The 15,502-nt window shown below is 35.4% G+C and overlaps 1 protein-coding gene across 3 annotated transcripts in view; it reads left to right on the top strand.

The window, feature by feature from the left end:
- Nucleotides 1-15,502, top strand: part of LOC121419120 (leucine-rich repeat-containing protein 9-like) — a 29,392-nt gene that overhangs the window by 7,266 nt on the left and 6,624 nt on the right. For all 3 annotated transcript variants that reach the window (XM_041613439.1, XM_041613438.1, XM_041613440.1), the window contains exons 10-28: nt 105-236; nt 1,363-1,542; nt 2,124-2,247; nt 2,903-3,096; nt 3,640-3,814; nt 4,592-4,731; nt 5,407-5,593; nt 6,136-6,195; nt 7,304-7,435; nt 8,455-8,721; nt 9,046-9,223; nt 9,522-9,742; nt 10,269-10,391; nt 10,944-11,119; nt 11,236-11,299; nt 11,771-11,925; nt 12,341-12,632; nt 13,664-13,732; nt 14,059-14,184. In XM_041613439.1, the coding sequence (XP_041469373.1) occupies nt 105-236; nt 1,363-1,542; nt 2,124-2,247; nt 2,903-3,096; nt 3,640-3,814; nt 4,592-4,731; nt 5,407-5,593; nt 6,136-6,195; nt 7,304-7,435; nt 8,455-8,721; nt 9,046-9,223; nt 9,522-9,742; nt 10,269-10,391; nt 10,944-11,119; nt 11,236-11,299; nt 11,771-11,925; nt 12,341-12,632; nt 13,664-13,732; nt 14,059-14,184 (2,995 nt within the window). The remainder of the gene's footprint in view (nt 1-104; nt 237-1,362; nt 1,543-2,123; nt 2,248-2,902; nt 3,097-3,639; nt 3,815-4,591; nt 4,732-5,406; nt 5,594-6,135; nt 6,196-7,303; nt 7,436-8,454; nt 8,722-9,045; nt 9,224-9,521; nt 9,743-10,268; nt 10,392-10,943; nt 11,120-11,235; nt 11,300-11,770; nt 11,926-12,340; nt 12,633-13,663; nt 13,733-14,058; nt 14,185-15,502) is intronic.

The raw sequence follows: 15,502 nt of genomic DNA, 5'->3' as shown, positions 1-15,502 counted from the left end.
TATCTAGCTTCAATTTTGTATAGCATATTAAGGTAGATTAACTTCTAATTGTGATATATTTGTGTAAATCTTTTTACATCACTTTTTGTGGCTGATGATGACAGTGTTGAAAAGTATCACAATGAAGCCATCTTGAAGGTGAAGCATGCAACGGCTGGAGCGACCCAGAGACTGGTCACTGAGCTTGAGACTGGGGGTAACGTCAGGTTTGAAGATGGTACTACTTCAGATATCTGGTAAGAATTCTATAGAATGATAAAAAGCAAATACCTTAACTACTGCTTTGCATTCTTTATAAGAAGTGTATACCTTGGTTCAACCTTAATTACTCTCTTCATTACCAACTTGCCTGTATACCCAAGTATTCAAGTGGATCATCATTCCTGATGATGACCAGAACACGCTGATCAAACAGTTCTTTTAAGAGCTATCAAACAACCATGAAAAAAAACCCATCATTTTTAGGACTACATGCATGATAGATCGATCAATGCAATCTTATTTACTGGGCTGAAAGCCATTAATTGTATTTACAATATAATAAAACTTCCCCAGCAACCCTTTAACATTTTACTACAAACATGGTGTTTACTGCAAAAAAACTTCCATTACCTTGGCTTTATCATAGAGGCTCTTAACTGAATTTGCATTTCAAGGAATACACTCCTGTATAAATCTTTAGTGAAAGGCTGCTCAAGGGAGCACAATGCCCTGAGGGAAATTCCATGAAGTGGTTTGTAAAGATTGAAACAATTTTACCAATGACAGAAATTGGCAAGTCAACTGTGTATTGCAATTATTATGCAGATTATTGATTTCCAGGTAGTTTGATTTTAGTGCAAATATAAAAAAAAAATACAAGATTATTTGATGTTGGAGAACAACCTGTCTAGACTGCCCAGCTTCATAAAACTCATAAATCAAAGATCAGCTGCAGTTATAAGCTGATGAAGAGATACCATCTGATTTGCCAAGAGAAAGATAGAGAATCGGATAGAAACCTGTAAACAAAGTCTGCCCCAATGGAAACATACAAGTGAGGCATTCACAGTTGTCTGGTTACGTTTCTACACAGAACTTTGGTTAATGAAACTTATTATTAATGCCTCGGTCACATTTGCTCTACAGCGGCCGAGTAAAAAAAGCCGCTTGAACATTTTTTGTATGAGTTACATATAAGTGGTTTGAATAGAAATGAATAAAAGGGCTGTTTTCGACTCGCCATGCGGTCGCCGTAGATCAAATGTGACTGAGGTATAAATGTTGCAAAACCTCCATTGACCACAACATATGCAATGATATTCATTTGAGAACTGTCTTGCTACATGGGCTGAATTTTCAAATGATCTTTGTTGTATACAGGTTCACATCATGCCATGACCTGATCCTATCACGGTTCTGTGCTTCTGATTACCAAGCCCATGGGATCACAGGATTGAAGATACATAGAATAACTAGGGTTCATAATCGGATGCTGAGGTACAGGTTTGATACCTGTCTAGCTACCTTCTCAGAGGAAGATGACACACCTACTCTAGCAAGGTAAGAATCATTGATGATTTCAAATTTGGTGTTGGTGTTGGAAGCACAATCTAGATTGTCTTCCCTAGCTCCAACACCTAATCTGAGATTTAAGTTTGGTGTTGATGTTGTTGGAAACACAGTATTGATTGTCTTTCTTAGCCCTAACACGTAATCAAAGTTTCATTTAGTTTATTATGTTTATGTTGGTGTTGGAAGCACGTTGTAAATTGCCTTGTGTAGCTCAAACACCTAATCTGAGTTTCATTTAGTGCTGATGTTGATGTTGGTGTTGGAAGCACAATTTATAATTGCTTTACACCTAATCTGAGTTTCAGGTTCTTTGATGGTATCGGTTTTGATTTTAGCACAATTTTAAAGCACAATTTAGATTTGCCTTTTTAGGCTCTAACATGTTAGTGTTGGAAGCACAGTCTACATTGCATTCATTTCAGCCTGCTGATTTCACACTTGTCTTAAAAATGTTCTTCAGGGAGTTAAGTTGTCCAATATTTACATTCTTTATATAAAAGTCTGTTCACATTTTTTCAGTGTTACTTCTGTATAATTTTGTAAGAAATGAATGTTTTTGTTGTCATTAGGCCTCAGAGTATGAAGAAGCTGCAGGAGTACCTGTTCTTTGTCTGGGATCCTGAACTACCTGGAGGTGAGAACCAACCCATGAAGGTTCTTGAGGATGGTCCAATGGATCAAGAAACATATAGGGTGAGGAGGAGTCTGTTGGTTCTTAAGTAGCATCAGTACATTGGAGGAGGAGAGAAGGGGGTATCCCTAATAATCTGTGCCTCTCTCAACTCACAAGCCTAAGCTTTCTCTCCCTTATTAAAGAAAACAAACTTGTGCCTCTCCTGCATATTCATAGGACCAGAATTTTTGCAGCTGCAATTATAACTTCACTGAAAGGGCACTTTGCAGCTCCCGTTGTGTAATAGAAAAAGTGGAGAATGAGAATGCCAATGAAAGTTTTAGATTTAGAACTTTTGATTGATACAATTTCATTTATCTATCAAAGTTGTAAGGGAAGTTTATGAACCTTAAATAGAAATTAAGTGAGGTTATATGAGCTTGCATGGCTATGCATTTTCTAAAGAAGAAATCACCTCAAATTGTTTTCCTAGTGATTTATCTGCTCTATGCCAAATGTATATAATGTGTCACCTGCTGCTACTGTCCATCAAGTTCACAGTTGGGAGATTCCACAGGACAAATACATGAGTGCTTTTCATAGGCATGATTGCTGTAATGGGAGTGAATGTGGGTAAACAGGTTGCAAATCAAACTTGTTTGATATACCCCCCCCCCCCATTTTCTGTTTAAATCTTTTTCTTTTATTCAACTAAACATGCTTATTTCTTAATAGCAATTGGGACGAGATGGAGCTGTGCCATTATCAAACAGTCTCAGCCTATGTGAGAAGCCTCGCATCCAGTACCTCACATCCAAGTCTAGGACTGACCCTACAGCCCATGACCCTTGCCCTTTCAGACATGGTCAGCTAGTGGTATGTAAGGTGTACCTAGGGAAAAGCTTGCCTGCCCTGGATGTCACTACAGGGTATGTATTAGCCAACTTGTCTGCTTTATTGAGTATTGTGAAATTGGATTAATTGAAATAAGATAATGCATTAATGAATAATGATAATGCCTTTGATTGTTCTGATGTATATTATTTTGATCTAGATAATCATATTGTTCATCAAATGAGAAATCTAGGACAGTACCCAATTCACACAAAATTTCAAAGAGGTTAAAAAACACTTTGCTTGAAAAGAAATTACTAAAATTTCATACAGAAAGAAAATCTAAATAAAACTTTTGTGCAATGTCTAACCTGTCTTGATCAAGCTATTATAGGCAGATTTCAGCAGACTTTGCTGTTCAAAATTGCTTTGTCAGATGTTATGTACATGTCACTGAGAAAAATAGAATATCATGATAAATAAAGTCCCTGGAATTTGCCTTTAGGATACATGGAACTGAAGACTTTAAATTCAGTTGATCTGTTGTACCACTCTATATTTAAGATAACATACCCATCAAGTAGGTTACTATTTTCAAGATTGTCAAAGTATGTTTCATTTATTGTTTTTTTTTGTAGCATCCACCAGAAGTTCTACCCTAACTGTGATTCAGTATTCAGACCAAAGTGTTTTTCTGGTGGTGTACAGGAGGAATCTCTGTGTGAATGCTCCTCTAGACAGTGTGAATGGTTTGTCTTCAACAATGAGCTCGTCCTGCCAGAGTATGTCATCGACTTTGAGTATGTAACAAGGGTGAGTTTGTGTGAACTGTTTTTATCTCTGTGTGAATGCTCCTCTAGACAGTGTGAATGGTTTGTCTTCAACAATGAGCTCGTCCTACCAGAGTACGTCATTGATTTTGAGTATGTCACAAGGGTGAGTATGTGTGAACTTTGTTTATCTCTGTGTAAATGCTCCTCTAGACAGTGTGAATGGTTTGTCTGAAACAATAAACTAATCTTACCAGAGAATGTCATTGATTTTGAGTATGTTACAAGGGTGAGTATATTGTATGTGTGAATTTTGTTTCTCTTTATTTGAATGGTTCTCCTGCCTGTGTAAATTATTTTGTTTTCAATCATGATCTTGTCTTATCTCTTTTCTGAACTTGAGTGTGTGTGAACATCATTTTATGAATTTGATTGCTTTCACACCAGTTATGTCATTTATTTCCATATATTACAAGTGTGAACATGTGTGAAGACAATTTAACTGTTAATCATGTATTCTACATATGAAAACCAATCTACGTAATGCAAGTATTTATCTTTAATGGAAATCGTTTCTCATTGAATATTGTACAGTGGTTTTTCACAGGTATGGTTGTAAAAGAAATCTGTTTCATTTAAAAATCAAGTCTTGCAAGTATTTTCTTTTCCAATGTGAACTTTCCATGATTAAAAACGTTGGACAAGTCATCAAGGTTCCTTTATTTTTTCAGTATAACACCATTAATACACAATTGATGTTATTAATGATTAAGAAATGAATGTAGAGATTATATTGAAGTTGTGTTTCTGTTACTTACAGCTTCCATCACCTAGTCCATTTATGAATGTTATGGATATAAAGCAAGGCGAGAAAGCTAAGAGACCTGCTGCATTCAATGTCGACCCTCAAGCTGATGATGATCTCTTACTCATGGAACCAGTCTCTCAGCCTAGGCCACGGTAAGCCTGTCAACCAATCAACAGTCTAGTCAGATGGACTACTTTACTGTGAATTTAGAGTCAACCAATTGAATCTCTTGTTTTGTAGTCTTGACTTGGATTAATGTGCGAAGGTTTTCGAACCAAATGTCATATTATTGACTCACACTTGACACCAACTTTATAAATAGGTTTAATTTGCTAGTATGCATTTATTGATTTCTTTGAAATTAAGAAATCACAGTTTGATGATTAAAACACATAAAGTGTAACCCTGGTACATCTTTCTATATTTATGTTTCTGCTTCTCCTGTTCAGTTGTATGGCTTTCTATTAAAATCATGCACATCTACTTTGTTATTCATATTCTTCTGTATGGTGTGTTTATTCATGATTTTATATGACTTTTATAAATGTATTATGACATTAAATTGAGCAAGAACAGCCAGAACAAAATTACATTGATGTCAATGTATCTATTTTTTGTATAGTGACCAAAAATATGAATTGAATTTAATTGAATTGCAATATTGTGTAAAATTAATTGAATTTCATCAAATTAAATGGAACTGAATTTGATTGATTTGGTTGAGTTGAAATGAGATAAATGTCTTCACTATAATTATGATCAGTGTTACATTATGATAAAAGTGAGCATTGAGATAGTTCATTAAAATTCCATTGTATTCTTTGTAGGCTTTCTATGCTGACTGAAGAGCTGCTCCTGAAAGCCACCAAAGCATCCTCCCTGTCATCCATTACAGTCCTTAATCTCCATGGTAACGGACTAACGAAGCTCAAACATCTCAGTGCCATGACATCTCTTCAACGCTTGGTTGTTAGTTTCAATGAACTCAGTAGATTAGAAGATGTTGCTCATATGGTGAGTTTTGGATGACAAAGTATGATTTCATATATTTTATTATTGCTGTTATTGTTATCATTGTTAATAATTTACATTTTAAGTTGCATTTTTTTTTTGGGGGGGGGTGGGCAAAGTTTAACATGAAATGAATTGCAGGTTGTTTATAACTCATGAAAAATACTGAAGAGTCATGGCATAGTCTGGCAAAGTCAATTCTTTTGGATAGTCATGGAATGTTAAATTCTTCTCAAAAGTCATTCAATGTCAAATTTTGACAGTTCTTGAAATATACCTTCATTGTGGATGGGGAGTTGCTATTGCAGCATAAGTGTTAATGGGTGACATATTCTTAAATTGCTTTATGTTAATTATCATATCCAAAACAAAATAAAAAGTACTTTTTGACTCATATACACGCAAGAAGTTAAATATGAAAGTAAGATGCTATTTTATTTTCTTTTATTCATTGAAGTTGATATTTATGACTATGCTTGTTTTTATATTTATTTTCAATATAATATATTTCATATCCAATTGTTTTTTCTTTATCAACCTGACAGGCAAACCTTGAGTATCTTGATGCAAGCTTCAATAAGATCTATACACTAGATGGAATGAAGGTAAGATACATATTATCAATAAGCAATTCCTTATTAGATACCTCATACTAAGATTGTTATCTCTGTTTGTTCAAAGCTGCATCATGTGACGTGGTGCTATTCCATCTATCATCATCTCAGGGGTTTGACTTACTGTACATTTCTTCTATCAAACCCTCTGATAGTGCTCGTAACCACAAGTTGTGGCGTTTCTACTTGCGCATCTAGCTACTCGACCTACTATAACTGGCTGTGCTTTTTGGCCAACTGGATTAATCGGTTGTTCTGGCCAGCTTGCAGCCGAGCATCCACGGGAGTGCAGTTCGTTTGAATTACAATTTAAGTGATTTAGCAAATCAAATTGAGATTAGAGTTACACTAGTGCTCCTGGAATTTAATCGATTGGGGATAGAGTTATGTGATTATTGAGGTATATAAAACAAATATGGACTGCTCTGTTTTTGGATGACAGTGAAAAATCATCACTCCCATGGTGCTTTTCCTACTGGCCCTTCTATTATCTCTTGGCCAAGGCCTCTGGGTGATAGAAGGGTGGGTATGAAACACACCTCAGGAACGAAAATTTGCATAGTCACCCTCATGCGCAGTCAATATTTGTTTACTGTTGGTGAAGCTGATAGTGATGGGTCAAACTCTTGATTCTGAGGTAATCTTGATGGAGCCAACCAAGAAAAGATAGTTTATGTATTCATTGATATTGAAATGCTTAGGAATGAAACATATTTCTCATTGCCTAAACTTTGTAGATGATCTCTGCTCTGTGTGATCTGTATTCCTTATCTGAATTTACATTACTACAAAAAATGAAATTTGTTTCTCTCTCTAAAAAAGTAGAAATGTAGGGCTCAAATTAATTCCCTCCTGCTCCCCACCCTTTAAAAAAACCCTCCAAAACAGCAACAACAAAAAACAACACTAGATAAGTAGGACCTGTCCATTCTAATTAGATAGAATAGTGGAAAACCCTTTTTTTAAGGACTGTACATTATTATTACCCCAGTCATCAGAATTGGCTTGTTTGCGTGTGATGTATGTACTCTCTCCACACCCTGGGGGGCAGGTTTGTGGCACCAAACCTTAATGGGCATTTATGTGTGTTTGTTTGCAGGCTCTTGGTAAGCTGAAGATACTAGATCTTAGCTGGAATGAGATGACCAACACAAGAGATGATCTTTCTATTCTTAGGAAGCACTCACCTAATCTTACATGTTTAGAACTAAGACATAACAACTGGCAGAAGGTATGTACATGATTGTATATATGCCAAGATTTAATTTACTGACTATCTTTTATTATATAGTCTTTTGATTAGTTTTTAGTGTAGATGTTTGAAAAATCACTTCTTTTACAATGGATTTTCATCTCTTTTGGAAATAGTTATGGAATGATTAAAAAAAGCATGTTATTCAATAGATTCTTCATTAGTTAATGTTTTTGTGGTAACATTTAATTCAATAAAAGGGCAGATGGTACATACTTAAGTTTTTGATACCACTACACTAGATGGAAAGTCAGGAATAATTCATTTAGCAGTTTTTTTCTATTCAAGTAGACATGACTTTATATTTTGAACCAAACAGCAATTCTTACTTCAACCTTTTATACGATGTTCTGCATGTTGGCTAATTATCAATTTTCTTTATAAATTACTTATCGTATTAAACTTGTATGTAATTTTTGTCTCACCTGCATAGCAGAGCGAGACTATAGGTGCCGCTTTTCCGATGGCGGTGGCAGCGGCAACGTCAACAATGAAATCTTAACCTAATGTTTAGTTTTTGAAAAGACATCATATCTTAGAAATTCTATGGACCTAATTCATGAAACTTGGACATAAGGGTAATCAAATATTAACATCCTGCTCGAGTATCAGGTCACATGACCAGGGTCGAAGGCTATTTTTGATCAATGAACTTTGGCCATGTTGGGGGTAATTGTTGAATTTCCATCATAACTTTGAAAGTTAATGGATATAGTTCATGAAATGTGGACATAGGGGTAATCAAGTATCACTGACCATCTTGCACGAGTCTTAGGTCACATGATCAAGCTTACATAACATTTATGACATGTCAATGAATGTAGTATTATATCATTATATGAACAGTGTTTTTGTGAATAATTATTTTGTAGTTGTTTTCAAAGTCAGCACTGCTGCTATATTGAATCGCATAATGCCGGCGAGACTGCCAGAGGCGCTCAACTTGTTAAAAAGAATCTCAGATTTTATCTTAATTGTTACTCCTCCAAACCCCTTAGCCTGAAGGTCTACGACTGAGGACCATTGGCAGGCTCAAATCCCTGACCACCCTCAACGGTCAGGCAGTGACCGAGGCAGAGGCTACCGCTGCTCTCCGCATGGCAGCAGGATCTAGGATATCTCAGGTGTCCTTGCTGGCACACACCAGGACAGATGAGTGTAGACCACGCAGTCTGAGTCTGGTATCCTGCGCACAGCTCCTCACCAATGTCAGTAGGAACAAACCTGATAGACAGAGTGAGAGTGACAGTGAATGGTACACCAAGGTAAGCTCATTTCCATGATTCCTGTCTTGATAGTCAGCAGATATCATACCATATTATAGAATGCACAGGCCTTAAATGCTGTTGATGGTCTTTTACCTGACTACTACACTTTCAAACATCCATATATGACTACTGCCCTATACCACCACGTGGGTTCACTTCTCATACATGTATCCCCAATCAAACTATTAGTTCTTGTAGTGGTATATTGTATGGAATTCCTAAGTATCATTGCCAAGAGTTTGGATTTTGTATCAATTACTATTTAATCTTTTTAATCTTTAAATTAGTATGATGTTTTATTTCAATTCATTAAATTTCCAGGTGACTACACTGAATTTAGATAGCCAACACATTAGTAAGTTGTCCAATCTGGAGAGGCTGGTCAACCTTCGATGGGCATCCTTCAATGACAATGATCTGACTAAGATAGAAGGTTTGGATAACTGTTTACAGATTGAAGAACTCTCATTGGAAGATAACTGTATCTACAGAATAGAAGGTGAGAATATTAAAGAGGATGCATTCTGTAGCCTCATCGTCTTTTCCCAATTAGTGTAATTCTCAGTCAGATCCCTTTCCATTTGATAAAAGATGATTAAGAACAGTTAGTTTTCTTAAATGATGGACAATTTAGATAATTTTTCTACTCTAGTTAGAAATGCAATTTACCATCGATCTGCATTAAGAATTTCTTTGAGCTTATTGGAGATTCTCAGCCCACTAAAAGTATTTTGTTGTCTTCCTTTGGTGGAATGAAAGTTATATTTGTGTTTTATTTCCATTTTGATTTTATGAAGGTATCTCCCACTTAAGTAAGCTGCACACCCTGAACCTGGGCACCAACAACCTGAGTACCTTGGAAAATGCAGGATTGGACAAACTGGTTCATCTGCAATGTCTTTCTGTAGAAGACAATCGCATCTCAACCCTGGCAGGGCTTGACAAGGTCACTTCCCTGCTGGAGCTCTATGTGGGGAATAATAACATACGCAACATTAGAGAGGTCTTTCATCTCAAGGTAAGTAAGTGAGTTATTTCATTTGATCAAACACTAATCAGCTGTTGTGGAATCCAAGAGAATGTATGTTGGTTTTCCATTGCTGCCGAGGTAACCATGTACTCAACCTGGGCAGAGAATCACATTTGCCTTATTATAAAGAATACTTGTAGGGTTTACATTTCATGCCATGTGAGCCATAGGTCAATTATGTGTTTCTTGTGATAGCATTAAATGTTCATTATAGTAAAAATAACAGACATGGTTTCCATAAATCTATATATATTGGGAAAGTCTTCTTGATGACATGGTGTAAGAAACTTCATTTACTTGGACAGGATTTCACGAGATACATTATAAAACATATTGTACAGACAAATTTAGATCCAATGTGAAGTTATCTCAGCAGTGATTGTTTCTTTGATTACATGGGGTACTAAAGTTAAAAACATAAATAAGAACAACTCCAAACTCAACTGAGTTACTTTATGTATCTAGAAATAAAAAAAACCCCTCTTAATATTCATCCTTCCTGTCATTTAAACAGCCCTTGCCAAACTTTGTAATCCTTGATATGTGTGGGAATCCTGTAGCCAAGGAATCAGACAACTATCGTCTCTTTGTGGTTTACCATCTCAAGTCTCTCAAGGCCCTTGATGGTTCTGCAGTGGTAAGTGATTGAAATTTTTAAGATACGGTTGTGGAATTCCAAGCATGAGATGAGTCTACTCTGTAATAGATAGAGTATAGATATAAGAATAATGGGTAATTGATTATTGGTATTGTTTTATGCAGGTGTTCTATTCTCCTTTTAAAACGTGATTTTTCTTTTTTTTATTTTCCCTTGTAATATTGCTGAAATTGGGTTGATTATTGAAGGTAATTTGTTCTATATCAAGGGTTTGAAAAGGAATGACTATTGTTTAGTGGTGACTGTACATACATCACTGCCCATATAGCATAAGTACTTGTTTGAAAACAATCTGAAAGTGACTTGAGACTACAGGCCTCTCTTAGCAACCTAATGATACATATTTTTATTGCGTGACCAAAAGGCACTAATGCAATAACCGAGTATGAACCTGTGTTCCCAGATCACAAGTCCACTTGCCCCACTTGCTGCCTTTTGTATTTAATAGTTTCTCAAAAGTTCTTACACGTCTTATGCTCTATTTGGGTACTACTAGATCTCGTGCATTATTTTTTTTATATCCCTTGATAGGAATCTACAGAAGGAGGTACTGCTAGGGATACCTTTGGAGGAAGGCTGAATCAAGACTTTGTGGCAGAGAAGCTTGGACATTCTAACTTTCATGAGATCAGAGAGCTTGACTTCCCTCAGTGTGGGATCAGACAGGTTGATCTAGGATCTGGAGAGCACTTCATTAATCTACGCAGGTAAATATTTTGTATTAAGCACAACTGGTTACTATTAAAATGAAATAAGGCTAATTATACTAATAAAGATGAAAGATGAAACTGACAAATTTTACTGTTTCCTTTTTTTCTTGCAGTGTGAACTTGGAGCACAACAATCTGACATCTTTTAGTGGTCTCATCTATCTTGTTAATCTGAGGGTAAAGTATACTTCAAACCTAGCTATGAAGTTTTGTTATTTAATTGCAAATTAAATTACAATCGTCACCCAATTTCATTCAGTGGATTATTGCCAGTTGCATTTAAAAAAGTGGCATATAAATAACTCTTGTGTAATTGGATGCTATTGAATTCATTTGTATCTGAACAAAAAACCTTGAGAATATGTAAAGTTGGCTGAAATTCCATGTAAAGTTATGCATTTTAGGAACACACACATACAGTTTCAAGCATCTTCCATGCAAATGTTGAGGAATGTGTACTGGTCTGATTTTTATAGCTGAAAATTTTGCTATTTTACTTATTAGAATTTACCCAAACCATTCCAATCTTCCAATAATAATTGCTGAGTGAATACAAAGTCCTGAAAACTTAAAATCTAAGGAGGAAGTAATCTCTCAAAGCAAATAACAAGGTGGACATCAATTAAGTAAATAAATGTTTTTTTCCAGGTTTTATGCTTAAACCACAATCATGTAGAGACCATTCTTCAAAGACCGAAGGCATCTAAAGGCAGCAAGGTTGACAAGGATGATCACATAGATCACCACTTCCTACCAGGAACCCTGACACCCATCCTAGACAATCTAGAAGTGCTTCATCTAGGGTAAGCATTCCAACAATTCAAAATGATTCTCAAGTTACTTGATAAAAATGAAAACTGTGCAAGCTTAAAGTAGACTTCTCAGAATTATTTGTGAAGAAATTACATTAGTCAGGAGATTTCTGAAGTCTTAGAAAATAAAATCTCTTCAACTTTGGAGAAATATGACTTAAAAGAGGTAGTAAGTAACACTTTTTACAAGAAGATATGCTTTTATAGAAGCTTTCGTATGGAAAGTGAAAATATGCAGACTCAGTTGTACAAATCTTATGCTATTATGACATATGTCTTGAATAGGGATGAATACAGCAAAATATGTTTTCCGAATTTTATTAATATGTCATGATTAAATAATAATCAGTACAATTCTAATGATATCTATATTTTCCCCCTTTATATGCTCTTTTTGCTTGTCCAGATATAATGGAATCAGTGACCTGAACAAGCTGGAGATGTCTCGGCTCCCCTCCCTCAAGGCTCTCTTTCTCCAGGGCAATGATATCAGCAAGGTGGAGGGGATGGACGGGCTCCAGGATCTCAGGGAGCTGGTCCTGGATCGTAACAAGATCAAGAGTGTAGGGGAAGGATCCTTCATCAACCAGTGGAACCTGGTAGAGCTCCACCTGGAGGAGAACAGGCTCCGGGATCTATCCAATCTTCAGTACCTGGAGAACCTTCAGAGGCTCTATGTTGGGAGTAACAGGATCCAGGTAGGTTGCTCCTGTATTAGTGCTATTTATCATTATACAATGTGTCCCAGAAATAGCAAAAAATCAGAGATAGATATTGTAATCATCAAATTTATCATCTCTTCTTCGAATTTTAGACAAATAATCAGTGAATTGTTATGCCTAACAGATAATGAGCAAATGCAAATTTAGACCTGTTGCATAGAAATTCATGTGTGAATCTCTACTTACTGACATACTGACATTCATTTGTCAGATAGCATCATGATAGAAATATTAATGAACCATCCATCTTCTATGCAAGGTCAATATATCCTAAAAAATCCTGTTCCCTCTCTGTATATCTGTCTGATTGCCATCCTTAGTTTTTTCTCTCTAATGTTTTTCTTTCTTTACCGAACTTGGTCATCCCATCAATTTCTGTTATATTTCCAATCAAACCCTATTGTTCTCGTTTGCATTGCTGGCATGAGCATGAAACCTACATCCAAACTATGATGGGGTTTTTAAACCTAGGTCACATGATATGATGAAATTGACAATAACCCTGGATATGAAATTCCTATCATGAAAATTACATTATCAAGCATTCCTTTGTTACAAATTACAATGAAATATACACCTAAGCCATATTGCAAGACAGTCAGTGAAATTAACATCCTTATGGCTTGAAATTCTTGATCTGATTAAAAAGGCCGAAATATACATCCAAGAAATGTCACCTACCAATCATTACCAGCTGTGAAATTTACTATTCTTTGATAAACAAGTTTGCATGCAGATGCACCATCATTTCCCATGATAAGTGAAATGTTGATTTTAATTTTTAAGTGTTCTGCAAAAGAATCAGAAATATTCTATTTTGTTAACTATTTAGTTATGAGAGATGATTTTTCATTAAAGTTATTTCTGTGCAATAGATTTTTCCTGTCAAAAATGTTTGGTTGCTGAACCGATCTTGTGCATATTCTCTCATGCATTTTAACTGTAAATGTATTAACAGCCTTAAGACTAAGAAGTAACATCTATTTAATATTTTTTTTATTCTATAGGACATGTCAGAGCTTGAGAAGTTGGATCGTCTGCCAAACCTAATTGAACTCTCAGTCATCAGCAATCCTGTAAGAACCAAAAAACAAAAATATCATATTATGTTCAATATCTTCTCTTAGTCAGTATTATTAGTGTAATAATATACTAAAACTTATTGAGAATCTAATGCTTAAGAAAGAATTCTTTTCTTTTAACTGATATCAGGAAACTGGTTAAATTAAGTTTATCTATGAATCCCTTTGATGTAAAAATTGTATTTTATCCATGTTTTTCATAGGAAAAGATGCTCCTTAAACGTTTATGGAATGGTTAGTCATGAATTTACAATGGCATATTATACATTCATATTGTTTCGTTACTTGACAAAAATCTTAATTCCTAACTATTGTAACAGGTATCAAGACGATTGATGCACCGTCCAATGCTTGTCTATCGTCAGCCAAACCTCTTGTGTATAGATGGTATACCAGTTACACAAGAAGAAAGAACCAAAGCTGAATTATACTTTATGGAACAACAGGTAATTAAATAAAATTCAATTCAGTTCAATTCATTTTATTTCATTTGCAATAAAAATATACCAATTAAAACATGTAAATTTAACATCACAATATGCTTGAAGAAAATACCATAATACATTGCACTAAACTTAACATATACAAATTATTGTGGATGGGGAGTGCCTCTGGCAGTCTCACGTGCATTACACAATTCAATATGGCAGCAGTGCTGACTTTGAAATCGACTACAGAAGACAACTATATAAATTTTCATACAATAGAAACACACTATTATCATCTGTAAAAGGAATGAACTGGAGCATATTAGAAGTGTGACATATATCATTAATAAAAAGGATAAGTAAGACTAGGAACAAGTATCCTTCTAGCCTACACATTGTAGCATCCTGCTTTAACTATGTCTCTATTAAGCCAATAACAGACAACTGTATGCATAAGCTATCTAGGAACATGGTCATATCATCAAAGTTTTTGTGTATACTTCTACAACTGATATGTAAGCAACAACATTTTTGTTTAAATTGACTGGTTCCACTGTGGCTTGAACAGAGGCAATTATCCTGTTATCATGGGTCCATGCAACAAGAACTTTAGGATGCTTGTATGTTCTGTGATAGAGCTGTGTATTATGCTGCATGAGATCCTCTTGGATTGTGATTCCTGTATTCTTCAGTTTTTTATGTGCTTGAATGACTTCAGATCGCTTGCGATAAGAGCAGAATTTGACAATAATTGCTCGATGATGATGTCAGCCATGCCTACCAACATGATGTGATTGATCGATGTCACACTGCGATAAGGAAATTCTGTGATAATCCTTTGCAATTCCACGAATGATCTGATCTGTATGCTTTTATTTTTATCCTCCTTGACATCAAATATTTGAAGCGATGAATGTTGAGAATATTGTTGAAGTTCATTAGTGGCGTGCTTCAGATTTATCATTCTCTCCTCCTTTGCTGAAATTTAACGCTCTTATACAACTTTTTTTGTCATCCATTTCCACTTGTAGATCATGTAGTTTACCATTATTCTGTTCAATGTGCTGGCTGAATTTAGTGAAAGTAGAATTCACAACCTCATTTGCAATTGTTTTGGCAAGAATACGGATTTCATTGAGAAATGACTCATTTTTGAAGAGCTCAACACCAATATTAGAAACAGATGTATGACTTTGTAATGCAGCTTGAGAATGAGAAGCAGATTCCTTGCGAGTTTGTGGCATTATGTAGATATTGATCAACTACAGTTATCAGATAATGGTAATAAACACTTGTTCAGATGAATGAGGACACAGGACAAAGGCACACTATTGAG

This window comes from Lytechinus variegatus, chromosome 7, assembly GCF_018143015.1.
Source record: "Lytechinus variegatus isolate NC3 chromosome 7, Lvar_3.0, whole genome shotgun sequence".
Classification (NCBI taxonomy): Eukaryota; Metazoa; Echinodermata; class Echinoidea; order Temnopleuroida; family Toxopneustidae; genus Lytechinus; species Lytechinus variegatus.
The sequence above is the reverse complement of the archived record's forward strand: the minus strand, read 5'-3'. Positions and strand labels throughout refer to the sequence as shown.